The sequence below is a fragment of the Chiloscyllium plagiosum genome, unplaced genomic scaffold (assembly GCF_037043375.1).
Source record: "Chiloscyllium plagiosum isolate Xiang-an unplaced genomic scaffold, Cpla_swu_hap1 HiC_scaffold_14, whole genome shotgun sequence".
NCBI classification, from domain to species: Eukaryota; Metazoa; Chordata; class Chondrichthyes; order Orectolobiformes; family Hemiscylliidae; genus Chiloscyllium; species Chiloscyllium plagiosum.
Window position 1 is genome coordinate 75,665,371 of NW_028270152.1, and position 21,708 is coordinate 75,687,078.

General features: G+C 45.5%; 1 protein-coding gene across 4 annotated transcripts in view; it reads left to right on the forward strand.

Annotated features, from left to right (window-relative positions):
* Positions 1 to 5,492: 5,492 nt before the first annotated feature.
* The window catches only part of cacna2d2a (calcium voltage-gated channel auxiliary subunit alpha2delta 2a), an 824,866-nt gene continuing 808,650 nt past the window's right edge, over positions 5,493 to 21,708 (forward strand). For all 4 annotated transcript variants that reach the window (XM_043708451.2, XM_043708452.2, XM_043708454.2 and 1 more), the window contains exon 1: positions 5,493 to 5,763. In XM_043708451.2, the coding sequence (XP_043564386.1) occupies positions 5,636 to 5,763 (128 nt within the window). In that variant the 5' untranslated portion in view covers positions 5,493 to 5,635. The remainder of the gene's footprint in view (positions 5,764 to 21,708) is intronic.

A 21,708-nucleotide genomic window follows, 5' to 3' on the forward strand; every position in this document is an offset into this window, starting at 1 on the left:
TAGATCAGATCTATCTTTTCCATAACTATTTAAAAACTAATAGAATTATGATCACTGGCTCCAAGGTGCTCCCCCACTGACATCTCAGTCACTTGCCCTGCCTTACTTCCCAAGAGTGAGGCAGCGGCTGAAGGCGTGGATTGAGATTGTGGCAGTCTGAGATGCCAGGAGCAAACCCAACACAACGATGGAGGTTCCTCCTACATCTGCAGTGAAGACGAGAGCATGGGGGATCAAGCCAGTGTGGGGAAAGCGTGCCAAAGTGGAGGAGATCAATGCCCTTATACGAATTGCAGTACAGCTGAGCACTTAAGAAAGACCGTAATGTTTAACTTTTAACTTGATTTCTTTTTTTTAAAAAGTTATACCAAGAGTGACTATAATGTTTTTAACTTTTAATTGTGTTCCTTATTTCTTTCTCTCTAGCTCTTAAGTTTTTGTATGCAGGTACTTGTACCTAAGATGGAGCGGTGTATGGCAACATCGAAAACTTCTCACTGTACTCCCATACTTTTGTACTTGAATATGCTACTCAAGAAAGTCTGAATTGAAATAGTTTTGCTCCTTTCCTAGTGGGTATACACACATGCTGAATAAGAAATTTTCTTGTATATACTTAACAGATTCCTCTCCATCCAAGACCTTAACACCATGGCAGTCACAGTCTTTGTTTGGAAAGCGAAAATCCTCAACCTATTATTCTTATAGATATTTGAGATCTCCTTTCAAATTTGCTTCTCAATTTCCCACTGACTATTGGGGGGCATATAGTACAATCCCAATTATGTGATTATCTGTTTCTTGTTTCTCACTTTCACCCAAAACCTTCACTGGACAATCTCCCAGGAATAGCCTCCCCAAGTACAGCTGTAATTTTATCCCGAACCAAAAACGTTACTCCCCTTCCTTTCGTGCATTCCTTCTATTCTCCTATATCATCTATACCCTGGAACATTAAGCTGCCAGTCCTGCCCTTCACTGAGCCACATTTCTGGAATAGCTATGATATCCCAGTTCCATGTTCCCACCTATGCCCTGAGTTCATTTGCCTTACCTGTCAGACTTCTGAAATAAATGCAGTTTAATTTGTAAGTCAAATCAGGGCAGGACTTGTATACTTAATGGTAAGGTCCTGGGGAGTGTTGCTGAACAAAGAGACCTTGGAGTGCAGGTTCATAGTTCCTTGAAAGTGGAGTTGCAGGTAGATAGATAAGTGAAAAAGGCATTTGGTATGTCTTCCTTTATTGGTCAGAGCATTGTATATTGGATTTGGGAGGTAATGTTGCAGCTGCACAGGACATTGGTTAGGCTACTTTTGGAATATTGTGCACAATTCTGATCTTCCTCCTATCGGAAGGATGTTGTGAAACCTGAAAGGGTTCGGAAAAGATTTATAAGGATGTTACCAGGGTTAGAGGATTTGAGTTATAGGGAGAGATTGAATAGGCTGGGACTGTTTTCCCTGGAGCGTCGAAGGCTGAGGGGTGCCCTTATAAAGGTTTATAAAATCATGATGGGCATGGATAGGGTAAATAAACAAGATCTTCTCCCTGGGGTGGGGGAGTCCAGAACTTGAGGGCATAGGTTTAGGGTGAGAGGGGAAAAATTTAAAAGGGATCTAAGAGGCAACTTTTTCACACAGAGGGTACTGCATATATGGAATGAGCTGCCAGAGGAAGTGGTGGAGGCTGGTACAAATACAACATTTATGAGGCATCTGGATGGGTATTTGAATAGGAAAGGTTTAGAGGGATATGGGCCAAGTGCTGGCAAATGGAACTAGATTAGGTTAGGATATCTGGTCGGCATTGACAAGTTGGACCGAAGGATCTGTTTCCGTGCTATACATCCCGATGACTCTAAGTCCTGTCTCTTTCTCTGCCTTGCTCTTGACTATTTGACTTGCTCCTGTTCTCAACTGCACCAGCCTTAAAATTATCTCTTTTCTATCTCTTTGGGTTCCCCCAGCCCCACTAGTGTAAAGCTTCCCGAGTAACACTAACAAATCTCTCTGCCAGGATATTGATCCTCTACCAATTCAGGAGCAACCTGTCCTTTTTATACAGGTCACATCTGTCTCACAATAGATTCCAAAGATCCAAAAATGCAAATCCTCACACCAGCATCTCAGCCACACATTCATCGGCTCTATCATCTTATTCCTACTCACTGGCATGTGGCACGTGTAATCCAGATATTACTATCCTTGAGGACCTACTTTACAACTACTTGCCTAAGTTTCTATATTCTCCCTTCAGAATCTTGTCCCTTTCTCTTCCTGTGTCATTGGTAACAATGTGCACAACAACCCCTTTCGAAATATTCTGCACCCTCTCCAAGACATCCTTGACACTGGCACGAGGGAGGCAACACAGCATTCTGATGTCCGCTGTCAGCTGCAGGAACATCTACTTGTGCCTCTGACTAGAGTTCCCGATTGTAATTGATCGCTTGGAACTTGACATACCCCTCATCACAGTAGAGCCAGTCTCAGTACCAGAAACATGGTTATCAGTGTTACATTTCCAATAGTCCATCACCCCTACATTTTCCATATATGCATACTTGTTTGAAATGGGGATAGCCAAAGGAGACTCCTGCATTACCTGCCCATCTTTCCTAGAAGTAACCCATCTATTCGACTGTGCCTGCGGTTTTTCTTCCTTCCTGAAACTGCCATCCATCACATCCCCTAGCTCCTGTAAATTCCTCATTGTCTATAACTGCTGATCCAAACAAACTATGTGATTCAATAGGACTCACAGCCAAACACACTTCCCACAGACATAATCATCATGATCTTTTAAATTCTCCCTAATCTCCCACATCCGACAGGAAGAACATCTCACTCTAATAAAGGCTATCTCTGCACCTTAAACAATCAACAGACTCAGAAAATATACTCTCATCTGCTTCTTCTAATTTCTCCTGTGCTTTTCCCTTGCTCCTTTTGTCATTCATATTCTATTCTTCCTATTGCTTCACTTTCTTTATTTCATAGCCCTTTCTTCTTTTCAATCATTATTTATCTCTGTCCCACCCCCTTACTCATTCTTCTCCTGTTTGTGCTGTTTCACTCTTCCAGAAAACATTTATAACCTCACATGTCATAAACAACTTTACAGCCAATTATGTAATTTTTAAGCAATTGCTTTAATGTAGGAAACGTGGCACACAATCTACACACAAGACACTCCCATTTTTAGTAATATTGGTTGAGGAAGGAGTATTGGCTAGGACACCAGACAATTCCTTCTTAGCCTAAAAGGGGGCAGATGAGGCCACAGTTTAATTTCTCAACCAAAAAGGTATCTCCAACAGCTTTGCACTCCCTGAAAGTTTTACTGGGAAGTCTGTGATCAAGCCTCTTTCGTGGGACAGAGACTCTCAATCTTCTAACTCAGGGCCAGCACCTGAGTCAGGGCTGATAAAGGTCCTGCTGTCTGTCTCAGGTTCTCTTTCTCTTCCATTCTCACTTGCCCTCCCAGCCTCTCATTCCTCCTTTCTTCTCTTTCATTCCCCCTTCCTCTCATTTTCCACTTTCTCCCCTTCTTATTCCACATTCCCCACTCACTCCCTTTCTTCTTGCTGTCTCTTCCCATCTCTTCTCATCTCGCTTTCTTCCATCACCATCTCATACCCTTAATCCCTTTCCCTCTTATATCCCCTTCCCCTCCTTCCACTCTTATTCTCCATTCCTCTCTAGATGTCTTTTAAATGTTGTAATTGTACCAGCTGCCATAATTTCCTCTGGCAGCTCGTTCCATACATATATCTCTCTCGACTAGAAAATGTTGCCCCAGAAGTCCTCACTCTTTCTTGCCATTTGAGCCCTTGCTCCTTCTTACCACGCTTCCCCTCTCATTCCCATGGTCCCCTCACCATCCCTCTCATTCATCTAATCCACCTCCCCTCTCCTCCCTCTTTGCCCCAAATCTCCCTTCCCTCCCTGTCGCTTCACTCCCTCCCTCTACAGATGTTTATTCCTCATGCCTCTTACTCTTCACACTCTTCCCTCTCCACTCCCCCTGATCTCACCCTCTCACTTTCTAGCTACCTCCATCCTCACTCCATACTCTCAATCCCCCACCCTTCCCCTTCACACTCTGCTCTTCACTTGCACTGCCATTTCATCCCTCCCCATGTATCACTCATCCCTCCTCCTTTCCCTCACTCATTTTCTGCCCTTATTTCTTGCTCACCTACAGCCAAACCCCTCCCTCCTGGACTCCATTCTTCCCCACTGTCACTCATCCCATTTCTCTTCCCTCATTCCTGTACTCACTCCCTTATCTTTTCCTCCCTCCCTCTCTCTTCCAAGGCTGCTCCTGCTTCCACCCTCACCACTTCCCTCCCTCTGTTCCTATTCTTCTCCCAAATGAGCTCCCCTCCATCCCTCCCCTATCCCTTCCTCCCTCAACATCTCTCATAACCCTTCTTCACTCGCCTCAGTCACCTATACCTTCCGCACACACTCAATTCCCCAACTACCCCCACTCACCCCTTCGTCCATCAATACTTCCATCTCTCAACACCTTTCACCCCCAGCCACTGCACCTCCCAAAACACCTCTACTTCCAAACCTCCCTCACACCATACCCTTATAAATGCTCTGTCCTCACCCCCTCCCCCACACTAACTTCACCCCCTTCACACTAACCCTCAACTTATTCATTCAGCACTTCCCTCAGACCCTTCGCATCAACTCATCCCCTCCCTCACACTAACCCTCAACTTTTCCTCACTCTCTAACATCAACCCTCATCACCTGCTTCATCCCCTTAACACCAAGCCTCATCCCATCCCTTGCCCTCTCCACCAACCCTCATCCAGTCCTTAATACTTTTCACAGCAACCCTCACTTTCTCCCTTACCCTTTCACGCTAACCCGTCCCCCTCCCTCACACTAACCCTCTCCCCATAGCCTCACCACCTTCATACTGACCCTCATGCCCCGCCGCCCTCACTGTCTTCACACTGACCCACCCCCCCGCCCACACTCTCTTCACAGTAACCCTCACCCTCCTTCACACTGATCCTCATCTCCCTCCCTCAGCCTCTTAAAACTGACCCTCATCTACCTCCCTCATCCCCTTCACACTGACCGTCATCTCGCTCCCTTATCCCCTCCACATTGACCCTCATCTCCCTCTTTCATCCCCTTCACACTGACCCTCCTCTGCCTCCCTCATTCCCTTCACACTGACCCTCATCCCCTCACCCTCACTCCCTTCACACTAACCCTCATCCCCTTGCCCTCACTCCCTTCACACTAACCCTCATCCCCTCGCCTTCACCCCAACCCTCAACACCCCCCCCCCCCACTCCCTTCACACTGACCCCCACCCCCCTCCAACCTCACTCCCCATACCCTCCCCTCCCCGAACACAGACGGTTGCTGACCAATCAAGTTGTGGGGGGGGGGGGGGGGCGGTTGGAATGGCACACACGGCGAACGGCCGCTCGTGTCAAGTGGGCACGCGCACTAGCTGGTGTCCGTGCCGCTTGCCCCTCGCGCGCAACCACAGGTGGGCACGCGCGCTGGTCGGTATCCGCGCCGCTCGCGCCTCGCACGCACCGACAGGTGGGCACGCGCGTTGGCCGGTGCCCGCGCAGTCCCTCTCCCTGAGCCTGAATGGAGCGCTCTGTCCCTCACACTCAGGGTGTGGAAATGGCGGCGGTTGGCAGCGCCGTGTGTGTGGCGGTGCTGCAGCTCGTGTTGCTGGACGGAGTCGCCTCTTACAGCTTCCCGGCGAATTACACGTGAGTAACCGGGGGGGGGGAAGAAGGTGTCCAAATAACGAAAATGATCTCAGTGTGGGTGGGGGGCGGTGAAACCGAGATTCGCGCAGTTTTCAGGAGGGGTCTGGCCCCGGTCTCGGAGCGGGGCAACTGCTGACAGATTGCCTCCTTGCTGCCTGAGATAACGGGAGAGACGAGCAGGCGGCTCTTCGCATCCCCGCAGGTGGCTGAGGTGGTTCCGGCTGCTGCTGCTGTCCCGTTCCCGGAGAGGGGACTGAGCCCGGGAACCCTGTGTGGGTAGACCCCAGGGAGACAGACTCTCATGCGCCGAGGATTCCGGGGCTCAGACACCCGCCTCGCCCTCTCTACCCCCCCCCCCCATCTCCCTTCTACCCCCCCCCCCCCCCCCCCATCTCCCTTCCCCATCTCCCTTCACTTAGTTTAACGGCGACTCGGGAACTTTCTCCGTCGCGAGCGGGTTCCAGTGGCCGAGCCAAGGCATCCCGCCGGAGTCGGGGGTCTCCTCTACGCCGCACCTCACTCCCCTCACGTCTGTTCTCCTCCCCCCCCCCCCCCCCGGGTCAGGATCTCTTCCCTCCACCCCCCACCACCGGGGTCAACATCATTCACCCCCCCCCCCACCTCCGATCAGGATCTCTTCCCCCACCCACCCCATCCCAGCGCATGGAACTGTGCCTCCCCCCTCCCCTCGGATCTGGATCTCTTTCCCCCTCCACCTCTTCTCCCCCCCCCCGATCTGGATCTCTTTCCCCCTCCACCTCTTCTCCCCCCTCCCGATCTGGATCTCTTTCCCCCCCCCCCACCTCTTCTCCCCCCCCATCTGGATCTCTTTCCCCCCCCCCTCACCTCTTCTCCCCCCCCGATCTGGATCTCTTTCCCCCTCCACCTCTTCTCCCCCCCCGATCTGGATCTCTTCCCCCCCCCACCTCTTCTCCCCCCCCCATCTGGATCTCTTCCCCCCCCCCACCTCTTCTCCCCCCCCGATCTGGATCTCTTTCCCCCCTCCACCTCTTCTCCCCCCCCCCGATCTGGATCTCTTTCCCCCTCCACCTCTTCTCCCCCCTCCCGATCTGGATCTCTTTCCCCCTCCACCTCTTCTCCCCCCCCCCATCTGGATCTCTTTCCCCCCCCCCACCTCTTCTCCCCCCCCGATCTGGATCTCTTCCCCCCCCCACCTCTTCTCCCCCCCCGATCTGGATCTCTTCCCCCCCCACCTCTTCTCCCCCCCCCCCGATCTGGATCTCTTTCCCCCTCCACCTCTTCTCTCCACCCCCCCACGATCTGGATCTCTTTCCCCTCCACCTCTTCTACCCCCTCCCGATCTGGATCTCTTTCCCCCTCCACCTCTTCTCTCCCCCCCCCCCCCCCACGATCTGGATCTCTTTCCCCCTCCACCTCTTCTTCCCCCCCCCTCCCCCCCGATCTGGATCTCTTTATCTCTTTCCCCCTCCACCTCTTCTTCCCCCCCCCTCCCCCCCGATCTGGATCTCTTTATCTCTTTCCCCCTCCACCTCTTCTCTCCCCCCCCCCCCCACGATCTGGATCTCTTTCCCCCTCCACACCCCCCTTCCCGGATCTGGATCTCTTTCCCCCTCCACCTCTTCTCCCCCCCCCTCCCCCCCGATCTGGATCTCTTTCCCCCCCCCACCTCTTCTACCCCCCCCTCCCCCGATCTGGATCTCTTTCCCCCTCCACCTCTTCTCTCCCCCCCCGCCCCCCCCACGATCTGGATCTCTTTCCCCCTCCACACACCCCTTCCCAGATCTGGATCTCTTTCCCCCTCCACCTTCCCCCCCCCCCCCACCCCCGGATCTGGATCTCTTTCCTCCTCCACCGGGTCTGGATCTCTATTTCTCCTATACCCCCTAGTCTGGATCTCTCTCTCTCTCTCCCCCTGGATCTGCATCTCTTAACCCCACTCCCCTCCCCATCTCCCTAGTCTGGATCTCTTTCTTCCCCCGGTAAGGATCTCTTACGCCCCCGTCCCGGCAGGTCAGGATCTCTTTCTCCTTTCTCATTCCTTCCCCCCCCCCCACCCAATCAGGATATCTTACTCTCCCCCACTCCCCCAAGCAGGATCTCTTTCTCTGCCCCCGGGTCAGGATCTCTTTTCTCTCTCTCTCCCCCCGCCACCCTGGTGCGGGATGTATTCTCTTGCGGACTGTGCTGGCCCCACCGCGCTCGGAAATGCTGTGCCTTGTTATGTTCGGTCTTGTTGAGTTTGTTATCTGGAATACCTAGGCTCTTCGTGCCCTGTCCTGAGCTTTTACTTACAGCCTCTGGCAATGCTGGGTTGGGCTGATCGCCACCCAAGCTTGAGGTTGGAAACACCAGACTGAAGTCTCCCGGCTTACTGGGGACGTGCCACCAGGTTTTGAGAGTCGATCGCAAGCTGTCAACAGTTTGTACCGGCGCTATGTGCAGTGAGCTGTGCAGAGCCTTATGGCAGCTCTGTGCAGCCTGACCTACTCACCTAAACCATGGGGATCAGGAAAATTATCTGCCTGCACATAAATTTCAACTTTTTGCGACTGAGTGGCCATTATCTTAGATTCTCAAGTCACTTAATGCTTTGTGGTTACCAGTAATTGTTCTTTATAATTAATTACCTAATGTTTTAAAAATATGGTCAAGATCAACATGTAATGCAACCAATATGAACAGTAGTGAGAACTGAGATTATGGGGTTTGTGAGCTCAATTGGCTGCAGATTTCAGCAAGGACACAGCATGGCGTCAGATGCACAGCTAACAAACTAGCTGAGGAAATAATAAAGGAGGTAATATAGAACAGGCACTAAAGCTTTCAGTGAGGGAGGAGGGAGACCCTATTGCTGGGGAGTTGGTATGACCCTGTGGGAAGATGACTGCCCTACGAGGGGGATTGAACATACTAAATGGAGGAGGGGAACCAGGAGCTCTGCTAAGAACTGTCGGGGGGAGAAAAGCAGTTCCATGAGAGGAGTTTGGGGTTAGCAGTGGGATGGGGATAGATATGGGGTGGTGCATAGGCAAGAATAGGTGCACCAGGAGTGGGCTACAGGACGACTCCATGTTTTGGTTAAAATGGACCCCTATGAGGAATAGAGAAGGCAGGGAGACGCTGAAGGAGCTTTACTCTGATATTAATAACAGAAGTATATCCAAATGCTAGAAATAGAAATTGAAAGTGGTGCAGATATTCGGGCTATTTGTGAAGTTATATGGATTTGTACCCCCAAATATTCACCTGACATTTGCAGTGTTAAAAATCTGCATTATACTTGTAGCATTTTCTGTGCGAACACAGCAAGTGAGAGCTGAGCTCATATTTTGATGAGATCAGTTTTAGATGTTCTCTACTTATGATCTCTGGTCACCAGAGTCATAGAGTTATAGTCAAGGTAACTCATCCATGCCAACCAGACATCCCAATCTGACCTATTGCCATTTGCCAGCATTTGGCTCATATCCATCTAAACCCTGGGTTAGAGTGGTGCTGGAAAAGCATAGCAGGTCAGGCAGCATCCGAGGAGCAGGAAAATTGACGTTTTGGGCAAAAGCCCTTCATTTCCTGATGAAGGGCTTTTGCCCGAAACGTCGATTTTCCTGCTCCTCGGAATGCTGCCTGACCTGTGCTTTTCCAGCACCACTCTAATCTAGACTCTGATTTCCAGTACCTGCAGTCCTCACTTTTGCCTAGTCCATCTAAACCCTTCCTATTCATATACCCATCCAAATGCCTTTTAAATGTTGTAATTGTGTTTTAAGATTAGATTAGATTCCCTACAGTATGGAAACAGGCCCTTCGGCCCAACCAATCCACACCGACCCTCCGAAGAGTAACCCACCCAGACCCATTTCCTTCTGGCTAATGCACCTAACACTATGGGCAATTTAGCATGGCCAATTCACCTGACCTGCACATCTTTGGTCTGTGGGAGGAAACCAGAGCACCTGGAGGAAACCCATGCAGACATGGGGATATTGTGCAAACTCCACACAGATAGTCACCCAAGGCTGGAATCGAATCTGGGACTTTGGTGTTGTGAGGCAGCAGTGCTAACCATTGAGCCACTGTGCTGCCCCTATTTTTGGCACTTGGGCATCTCTGAAATAATATGGAGAGAAGAGAGGGGGTGTCTTCGAGGGCAATCTGCACTCTATATTGAAAAGCACACAAAGTAATGCTAGTGAGAGGTCCTGCTTAAAGTACTTGTTGTTTTCCAAGAACTTTTTGTTACAAAGTTTGGATTAACCTCACAGGCATCTCATTCACATTATACCTGTATCTCTCTGCATTTATCTGCCTGTGGACTTGAGTACCTGATGGCTGTTTCTGATCCTCAGCAGCTTACTTTTTACAATGTCAAAGGATTCTCTGTCCCTGATTGTGTCAGTAAAGCAGCAGTTAGAGACACAGGGGGCCCCATAATGTGACACTATTACCTGTGTTAGTGTACAACCTTTATCACTTTCCTTAAACAGCTCCAAAGAGCAGTGAATAACAGAAGTAGAATTTTCTGTAACTGGTGCATTGCTATCTCCAAGTCCTAGAGGAGAAAGTGAGGACTGCAGATGCTGGAGATCAGAGCTGAAAATGTGTTGCTGGAAAAGCGCAGCAGGTCAGGCAGCATCCAAGGAACAAGGATCCAAGGATTCCTGAAGAAGGGCTTATGCCCGAAACGTCGATTCTCCTGTTCCTTGGATGCTGTCTGACCTGCTGCGCTTTTCCAGCAACACATTTTCAGCTCCTATTTCCAAGTCCTACCCAAAGTCTACCATTTCTAAATCTGTAATTTTAATAAAAGCACCCCACTCTAAGATTGGCAACACTCCATTAATATTGATCACACCCAATTTAAGAGGTGTTCTGCTGGGGTTATGGATCTCTTAACAGCTATCTGAAACCCTGCCACTTCAATTCCACTATTACATAATGGATGCTGCATGCCAGCTTCTCTGTTTCATACAATGGGTGTTTTGTAAATTATCACAAGGCTGAATGGATTGGATTTCTTTGCACTAAAGGCAACTCCACATTTAGAGACATGACTTCTTAATTTGTGCGTGTGAGAAAGAAAATTCAGAAGCCGATAGGCTCTGTTTTGTGCAGTTTGGGTGTAAATTTACTGCAGTACGTTTTATTGTCAGCCCCAAGCCAGTATCTACATTATTATCTTTTCCTTCATATGCTAGTTTAAATACAATGCCATTCTTTTACTTTGACACTGTTTTATGTCTAGAATTCAATACTGGAAGTAACTTGCCATTCATTGTAATTTTCTATAATTTTGCATCCTAAGTCATTTGTGGTTGTGTAGATATAATGTCACAGGAAGAAAGTGGGCCAGTGGATCCAGGAGCAAAATTCCATTGTTTATAACAGGAGAATGCTTGCTTTTCCGCATAATAAATGCCACCATGTCCACTGAAACACCCCGCTCCCCCGCCTCAAACAAATCATAGAAGTTTCTGTTTATTGTTGTTGCATTGGGAAGCTGTGGAAGTTGGATGTCTAGCCAGTTTTCTTCATAATCTAAAGGAGTGATTGAAATTGTCTTTGCAGTTAGAGAAATGGAGTTAAAGATGGTATATCCTTCATCATAATTACGAGTCCTCTTTCAACATTCCTATGAACCTGATATCAGGTTGTGCAGTCGAAACCTTTGGGCCAGAAACTTTGGGCAAGTTCACGTACAATATCAGGACTCGATAGCAATGAATCCACTGCAGTACTTTGCCAGTTGTAGACCAGTCCAATTGCAGCCAATGACAGTTAACAGTTACTTAAGGTTTAGTACTTATAGAGAAAGAATGGGTAAAGTGCTGGTGGTGCTGGACAAACAACCTAGACATTGGTGATTAACCGACAAATCATGAAAATCAATGAATAAATCTGTTAATTTGTGACTAGTGTCATAAATTTTAAAAAACTATGAATATTGATGGAGTTTGAGGAAAAGGTAATCTGCTAACCCTGCTGGGTCTGACCTACTTGTAAACATGTAAACCCAATATTGTGATAGTTGACTTTCATGTTGTCTGAAGGGGCGAAGCAAACAGCTCAGCTGTAAAAATGAATGTGCTTCTTTGGGTTGCTAGGGATGTCAGTGAAGCCTATCTTTGTTGCTGCTTTTCTCTCACAATGCAGTCTGGTGAATGATGTGCATCTGGTGCTAAATCCTCTGGAACCTTGTATAACATTATGTTCTTACTTTGGCGCCTTTGTTTTATCCTTCATTTGCTCACTTGCAGTGCCCTTTTTTCACACTTCAACAATTTTCATTTATATAACATTTTGATGGTAGTAAAATGTCCCCCATGGCATTTCACAAGTACATTTGTCAAATGGAGCCTTCTACTTGGCAGACAATCAAAATTTTGAGGAAAAACTGTGGGGTTTTAAGGAGCATGTTAAGGGAGAAGAGAAAGGCAAGTGGGTCTGGGGAGGACACTTACAGAACTTAGATCCATGGTCATTGAAGGTAGTGGATATTGGTGGTGGTGAGATTAAAATTGGAATGCACATAGGGCAGATTTGAAAGAGTGTAGCAAACTCAGATGGTTGCAGATCTGGAGAAGGCTGCAAATGTAAGGAGGAGTTGAGACCATAGTGGAATTTGAAAATAAAGATGAGAATGTTAAATTGAGACATTATCATTGTCGTTTAGAGCAAGCACAGATAATGCATAAATGTATCATGATTTGGGATATGGGCTGCAGAGTTTTGGATGAGTTCAAATTTATTTTAGGTGGATGATGGGAGACTATTTAGGAAAATGTTGAGAGTCACAATGAAGCTTGAAGATAGCAAAATCATGGATGAGGATTTCAGCACCAGATGAGCTGAGCCAGGGGAGTGTTGGGTGACGCTACTGCCATGGAAGTACCGGATTGGATTTCTGTTTGGAATCCAATCTGTGTATCAGTTATAGATATTGCCAATGGTCTCAAATAACTGCTGGGGAGAAGTCCACAGTCAATGGCTAGGGAATGAAGAGGCAATTACTTCAGTCCTCCTAAGTTTAAATTGGAAGAAATTTCAGCTTACCTCCTGTATGGCTGTTAAGCAGATATATCAGACGTTGAGAAGGCCAGAAAAGTGGTGTTGAGGTAGAACCATTAGTCGGTGTATGGAACTTGAACATTTTTTTTGTTTAAAGTTTTTGCATAATTTCAAAGAGCTCTGTGTCGATGTGGAAGGGACACCAGAGGTACAGGTGCAGCAATGAAAAGAGAAGCCATGGTAGTTGATTCTCTAAGTCTTACTAAATAGAGTAGTTGCAAGTATAATCCCACTAGCTGGATGACAGAGAGAGGCTTTAGAGGAAGATGGTGTGACCATTGTGTCAAAGGCTGCAGCCAAATAAAAAAGAATGAAGAGGAAAAGTTTACCTGTATCAGTCTCATAATGATTTGTGACTTTGTCCCTGGGAAATCATGGAGGGCGGCAACGCAGAACTAAGAAAGTTAGACACACAGTGAGATTAATTTTCAGCTGTCAAATGTAAGATCTAACTGTATTATTAATTCGTGAAATATTCAGTATTGCCTCCAAATGAACGTTGGAGAAGCAAAGCCATCTTAATTAATCTCTGACAAAATTCGTCTCCCACTTGAGAAACTCCCTCTTGCTCTGGTTGTGATCTATCAGTACATTCTGTCTGATTCTGAGCTGAAATTGAAACGTCGTTGTCTTTAATTCCAAAATTTTCCAGTGCCATCTTTGTTGCTCTCTTGATCTCTATATGATATAAACTCTTAATTGTCCAAACCTGCCCTTGTCTCACATTAAGCATGTTGGACCAGTATCTCTGTTCACACTGACTGCACTTGATTTCTGTCTTTTCACTGTTGCTTACAAATGTATTCACTTAGTTCTATGGGTTTGGCACATTTTATCTCCATAATCTTTTCCAGCCTCTCATTTGCTTTTGCTGACTTGCTTTGTGTTTTCCTCCTCTCAGCCTTGTTTCATATTTTATTAGTCAGGACACATGGATAATTCCCTGCTGTTTTTTAAAAATTCTGATAAAACTTTTGCATTCACTTTCAAGGAAAGACAGTCTTTTTGAGGTTTAAGGTCTTATCCATAAGCTAACTCCTCTGATGGTGCCAATCCCTTGATACCAATCTGGAGTGTCAGATTGATTGAGATTTGAACCCACAACTTTCTGATTCAGTGATGTGAATGCCATGAATTGTGCCACAGCTGATGCTAAAGAAGAATGGGAGTTTGAAGTGAGCTACTGGTCTTTTGATTCTGCTTCACCATTCAATACAATCATAGATTATGTACTTCAGCTTCAATGTGCCACACTGTCCCCATTCCCCCTTAATTCACATAAATTTAAAAATCTATCTACCTCTGCCTTGAATGCACTGAATAATCGACTAAACATTCACTGCTTTCAAATTGAGAATTCCAAAATTCACAACCCTTTTGAGTGAAAAAATTTCTTCTCATTCATGTTCTAAATGGTTACTCCTGTCCAATTTTAGACTCCCTCGAGGATGGGAACAGCTTTTCCTATGTAATTCTTGCTGTAGCTTGATATATTTCATATCATGTTTATATTCCTATTATCCTCAATGATGCCTTAGTTATGATAATTACCATTCATGAACTTAAGTATGACTCTAATCTTTCCATGTTAATGTCTTCTTTATTTAACAATCTATGTGAACATTCATGTACTCCTTGTAATTCTCACCATCTCGCTAACATACTGCGGCTTCCCAGTTTACATTTCTGGGTTCCAGCTGGCAGCTACACATCTCTGTTACTTTGCAAGACTCCGATTGCTATTTTCACTGTACATAACACATTCAGATTGCAGGTCCCAGCTGCACTGTGTATGTAGTGTTAGTAGACACATGACTGTTCCCTCAGGCCAATCAGAGGCACCATTAGAGCTCTAAATTACTACATTTAGTGCACCCTGTATCTTTGCCCTTGTCCTCAAGCTATATTTGGTACATTTTAAATGAAATTATTGAGAAATGTAGAGCATTAAATTCTTAGCGATCTCCACAGCCCACTCAAAACCATTATCAAAGGTGTAGAACTCTACCTAGTACCACAGTATGCAGTTCAGCCCTTTCATCTTGTTCTTTTATTCAGTTGGATCATTCTGTACCTTCTTTACATTCTGTTGCTCCAGATTCCTGATATATCTACCCAACAAACATCTATCAATTTCACTTCTCAAAATTTAATTTGCTTTCCAGCATCCACAGTTTGTCATGAGTGGAGTAAGATTAGATTAGATGATTAGATTACTTACAGTGTGGAAACAGGCCATTCGTCCCAACAAGTCCACACCACCCGCCGAAGCACAACCCACCCATAACCCTACATTTACCCCTTACCTAATACTACGGGCAATTTAGCATGGCCAATTCACCTGATCTGCACATCTTTGGACTGTGGAAGGAAACCGGAGCACCTGGAGGAAACCCACGCAGACACAGGGAGAATGTGCAAACTCCACACAGACAGTCGCCTTAGGCGGGAATTGAACCCGGGTCTCTGGCGCTGTGAGGCAGCAGTGCTAACCACTGTGCCACCGTGCTACCCAGAATTCCAAAATTCCACTCTACTGTGGTGAAAAAATACTTCTGATTTTGATCCTAAATTGGCCTAGCTCTAAATTTCTTCTGGATTTCTCTTGAGAGGAAATAGTTTCTCTGTACCTATCCTATAAAATGTTCATTTTAAAGTCTCAATTATTACTGCCTCTCAAGGGAATACACTCCAAAGTAATGTGACGTTTTCATAATTTAGAACTGAAAAGTGTGTTGCTGGAAAAGCGCAGCAGGTCAGGCAGCATCCAAGGAGCAGGAGGATCGACGTTTCGGGCATAAGTCCTTCTTCAGGAATGAGGAGGGTGTGCCAAGCAGGCTAAGATAAAAGGTAAGGAGGAGGGGCTTGGGGGAGGGGCGTGGGAATGCGATAGGTGGAAGGAGGTTAAGGTGAGGGTGATAGGCCGGAGAGGGGGTGGGGGCGGAGAGGTCATGAAGAAGATTGCCGGTCAAGAAGGCGGTGCTGATTCCGAGGGAGGGGAAATGAGGAAGCTGGAGAAATCTGTATTCATCCCTTGTGGTTGGAGGGTTCCTAGGTGGAAGGTGAGGCACTCTTCCTCCAGGCGTCATGTTGCCATGGTCTGGCGATGGAGGAGGAGCACCGCCTTCTTGACCTGCAATTATCTTCCCAACCTCTCCGCCCCCACCCCCTCTCTGGCCTATCACCCTCACCTTAACCTCCTTCCACCTATTGCATTCACAACGCCCCTCCCCCAAGTCTCTCCTCCCTACCTTTTATCTTAGCCTGCTTGGCACACCCTCCTTATTCCTGAAGAAGGGCTTATGCCCGAAACGTCGATTCTCCTGCTCCTTGGATGCTGCCTGACCTGCTGCGCTTTTCCAGCAACACATTTTCCAGCTCTGATCTCCAGCATCTGCAGTCCTCACTTTCTCCTAGTCTTCATAATTTAACCTTCTACGTTCTAGTATTATTTCAAGGAATTTAAGCTGCATTGCAATGTAACCTCCTTGAGTTGCAGTGCCGAAGACAGAGTGCAGTATTGCAGATGGCGTCTGCTCAAGACGAGTCATGATGCTCAGTTACTGTAGTGTCTTCCAGGTTTTTGTGGACGTACCTAGTAGAATAGATTGAGGGAGAACCAGTGGATGTGGATTTACATTTTCAGAAATTATTTGATGAATTATGAGAATAGTGTGCAAAATCAAAACAAAAAAAAAACCATCATGAATTGAGAATTGGTTAGTAGCTAGGATATTTTTTGGAATGGTAATTGATGACAAGTGCAGTATTTCAAGGATTTATGTTTGAGCTCAAACTACTCAAAATATATGCTGAAAATGTGTTGCTGGAAAAGCGCAGCAGGTCAGGCAGCATCCAGGGAACAGGAGAATCGACGTTTCGGGCATAAGCCCTTCTTCAGGAGTTAATTTTCAGCGAGTCAGGTCTATACATCTTTAAAGAAGGGCTTATGCCCGAAACGTCGATTCTCCTGTTCCCTGAATGCTGCCTGACCTGCTGCGCTTTTCCAGCAACACATTTTCAGCTCTGATCTCCAGCATCTGCAGACCTCACTTTCTACTCAAAATATATATCAAAGATTACCTGATGAAGGAGCGGCGGTCCGAAAGCTCATGTGCTTCCAATTAAACCTGTTGGACTATAGCCTGGTGTTGTGTGATTTTTAACTCTGGAATTAATGTAATATTAAAGAGTTAAACTGCGCTGTCTTTGGGTGGGGACGAAAGCCATGAAAGAATGCGGATGACTATCCATTGTAATTTCAACTTCATTTAGACATTACTCCCCTGCAGTTGTCAAGTTAAACTATCAATTCAATCTCTTCCATTCAGAAGTGCTTTCTGGCCAGAGGTATGTTGCACCTGTATTGTCTTGGAATCACTGAGTCAGGAAATCGTCTGCATTATGGTTCCCCAGGATTAGGACATTAGCATTATCTCCGAGGATGATCTCATCCTGCCATTGTTACTGGGGTAACAGGTGACTGTGAGTGACAGGGGGTTGTCTAGCATGGCTTGTGACTGTGGGGGAGCGGCTAGAGTATCTGTCAACATTTTCTTTGTTGAATACTTCACTTTGACCAAATTTCGCATGAGGGGCTCACCTTGCTTGTACAAGCTTTAATAAATTTTAACTGTTTCCTTTGTTCAGAGAGAGCTTTTTGCCACGACCCCGTAAGCTCTGCAAGGTGTGTTAAAGGTTCCTCCAGAAAGCCTGTACTGTGTTTAATAAATTTGGTTGCTTGTGTGTAAGAAACTCAGGAGTAAAAGAACTTAACACAAGTTTGCTGACAAATTCACAACTAGGTGGGAATATGAATGATGAGGATGCAAAGAGGCTTCCAAGGAATTTAGAGTGGGCAAGTACGTGGCAGATGCAGCATAACGTGAAGTTCGATTAGATTAGATTCCCTACAGTGTCCTTCGGCCCAACAAGTCCACACTGACCCTCCAAAGAGAAACCCATCCAGACCCACTTCCCTCTGACTTAAGCACCCAACACTATGGGCAATTTAGAATGGCCAATTCACCTGACCTGCACATCTTTGGACTGTGGGAGGAAACCGGAGCATCTGGAGGAAACCCACGCAGACTTGGGGAGAATGTGCAAACTCCACACAGTCACCCAAGGCTGGAATCGAATCTGGGTCCTGGCGCTGTGAGGCAGCAGTGCTAACCACTCAGCCACCGTGCCGCCCCTTCGGTAGGAAAACAAAATGATAGTATTTAAATGATAATAGATTGGGATAGGTTATGTACAGAAGGATCTAGGTATCCTTCTGCACAGGTCATTGAAAGCAACCAAGCCAGTGTAGCAAGCACTTAGGAAGTCAAATGATATATTGGCCTTCATTGTAAGAGTGTCATTCCATTTCCCTACCCTCGTATCAGCCGAAGCAAATACTCAGAGACACAGTATGGCTTAATCTCCTCCATCTTTATTCTGGGCCTTGGAGAGAGAGAGAGAGAGAATGATCACACATGTGCACAGAGATACAAGTTCTCGGTCTTCTCTCAAACAGCAGATTCTTAAGGAATTATGTAGTCACTTACAGGGAGCAGCATCCAAATAAGGCAACATCTATATTGACTGGGTGACTGTTAGAATCAGCGAGCATCAACAGTCAAGATCAAGCCATCTGGCATTATACAATGGATGTTCTTAACCTTGTTAACTGGCATTACACAATGGATGCTTTTCACCTTGTTAACTGGCATCATGTAATGGATGCTTTTTTACCTTGTTAAACCACTACCCTTGCCTTCAGCACCTCATTGTTTACTGCAAGTTCTTATCTGGTCAAAATCGTGCTAGCTGAGCCTTTGTCACACAACCCAAACTTAACTCTTTCCCTACCTGCTCATACCTTATACACTTTCTCATTCCCTCCTTTTATCATTTCATGATACCACCTAGATGGCACTACCAGTTTTCATAAGACTCTGATAGCCAGTTTTTAAGCAAATTATTGACACACTGCATACCATGATTATAACAACAAAATTACTAGTCCATGCAGTAAATAGAATTTCTAGGATTCTCCCACATGGGAAATAATTCACCAGTAAAATTCTTTAAATCTAGGGTCCTTAGTGACTACTGCATTTCCTCCAGGTCAAGTGGAAATGAGCTAGTTCTCCAAAATCTCCTTCAGTAAAGTTTAACCTGAAAACAAAATCCAGTCTGTCCTTCTGCATAATTTCACGGGGAAATCTGAATTCATAGAAAAGGGCCGTTAAATATTTAACAAAACTGACGAGACTTCCATCCTTCCGGAGATGCTTCAGATGGAGGATACAAATGCATCTGAGTATGCAGCTGCAGCAGCAGGCTAAGTGAATGCAGCATTCTTTGCTGTTTCTGCTCCCGCTCTGCTGTCAAATGTAACAAAGTGAACTGACTGTTGTGGCGTTAGCTTAATCAGTGAACCTTCATATCCCTTAAATGATTGAAAGGGAAGGTAAAGCTCACGTGGGTTAATGTCCATAGGAAGGCAACTGACAAAAAGTGTACAGACCTCCTCTTCACTATTGTATGTTTCTTCACTTTTCGTGCTCATGACTGGGGAGCTGATTGAATCCGTTGGATCAGGTTGTGGAGGGGTGGGTAGTGGTCCGAAGGCATGCTTTACCTGCAAATGGAGAAACTCTAGAGGAAATGTTAGCTGTTGAAAGTATCTTTGCATTTCTTCTCTCCTTCCTTCCATGCTAAGGTGGTTATCAGTATGAAGACAGTCACACATTTGACCACACGAAATTGTGTTTGCCTATTTCAACATTCTTAGTCATCTTGAAGTTTATTACTCTGTTCACTATTTATGACATTATCTAGATTTATACAATCTATAAAACGTCTAAATTGTACTGCCCAAACAATTCAGTCAATTATAAACAACAATCAGCGGACCTCAAATCAAACCCTTGGGGGACCCTATTCAGGTTATTCAAATATTATTTTCCTTTAACAAATTAATATCTGGCTAATGTGAAAGCTGTCAGGAAAGATATTTCTAAAATCTAGAACAGCACAAAAACAACAAAATGTTTCCTTTTTCTCTCGCAATTGAAGAGCCAGTTTCAATTCAGATTTAAATCTCAAATATTCGTGGGAAACAATGCAGAACATTTTAAAATATGTTCTCCAAATGAAACATCCCAAATAAAACATTCGAAATTACATTGGCGATTTTGGTAGAGATGAAACAGTCTTTGAATTTGCATTATGAAGGGGGCCAATGAAGTCTTAACAATAATTGAAAGAATTTAAGCAGTTCAGCCTCAAGTCGTAATATTCTCTAAAATCTTAACAAAACTTCAAACTAAAAATGCACTGTTCTTTTTGTGAAAACTCTGCATTAAAAACACAGCCGCAAAGACATTTTAATACAGTAATCTCATCTGCTAAAGCATGAACACCAATCCAATTTTTTTTTAAACAGGCATTGTAGAATTTCAAACAAATCAGAGGCTCAAGGTCCTCAATCAATTTGTTTAAGGTTACAAGTTTGATAATTTTAAAAAGGACACCATGTTATACAATTTCAATGTAAAAACAAAATCTGCCCCATTACATAGCCCACAGAATACATTGAATCGAGATCCTGATTCGAATAAGGCAAAACAGTTACTTAAAAAGATTTTCTGAACCAGAATTTTAACAAACCACAATATTTAAATATCAAACACTCACAGCATGGCACAATTTATATTGAAACTTCCTTTTCTGACCCACGTATTAGTACAACCTTAATTGCAGCATTTATAGAATCATAGAATTCCTATTTCTCATTTTCTTTTCACATTCTCTCAATTAAATTACACTTATAAAATGAGAGAGGCCTCACAGCAGACCACATGGTGCCGTGGTCCATGCTGCTCTCTTCCCCTAGAACAAGGACTCGCAGAGTCAAGTTCACAGCACAAAAACCCAAACAAAGCTTCCCCAGCAGTCAGTGCACTTTACTGTTGGGACCCGAGCAGACTGGCTCCACTTTCTCCTCCTTTTCCCAGTGATGCCATGTTGTCTCAGAGTACTTCTAAGGGGAGGTGTGGGGGACAAAGGTGATAACTTTAAGTACCAAATTCTACCTTTTTCTTTGGAGTCTCAAATTTTGCCACTCAGGGATGTTAACCCCCTTTTTACCGAGGCCCCCCTTTCTCACTTGACTTCTCACTGGAACTCAAACCCCTTTTCTTACTCTGTATGTCCGGGAACTTGAACCCTGATTAAATCCCAGGGGACTCAAACCCCAATTAAAACCCAGGGGACTCGAACCCCTGTTTGTCAGGATGTTTACGAACCTGTGTCTTTTGACTGATTTAATGACCATTCAAGGAGTCTGTAAACTAGAAAGTGATTGAACGAGGGGACTGTTTCCGACATGGGAATATTGCGAAGGACCAAGGTTTAAAATCTTACCATGTGGGCCCATATGTCTCACGATACCGGTGTTCCCAGCGATCACTGACACTGTCCGATCGTAACTATTTGTTTGGACTCCTGCCTGACTCGCCATATTGTCGTCCCATTTCTCTATCCCCATATCAGTCGAAGCAAACACTCAGACACAGTATGGCTGTATCTTCTCCATCTTTATTCTGGGCCCTGGAGACAGAGAGAATAATCGCCCATGTGCACAGAGATATAAATTCTCGATCTTCTCTTGACAGCAGATTCTTAAGGAATTATGCAATTACTTACAGAGAGCAGCATCCAAATAAGGCAATATCTATATTGATTGGCTGACCGTTAGAATCAGTGAGCATCAACAGTAAAAATTAAGCCATCTGGCATTATACAATGGATGTTCTTAACCTTGTTAACTGGCATTACACAATGGATGCTTTTCACCTTGGAGCAATCTTACTCTAGCACAATAAGGCTTTGCTGAGACCACTC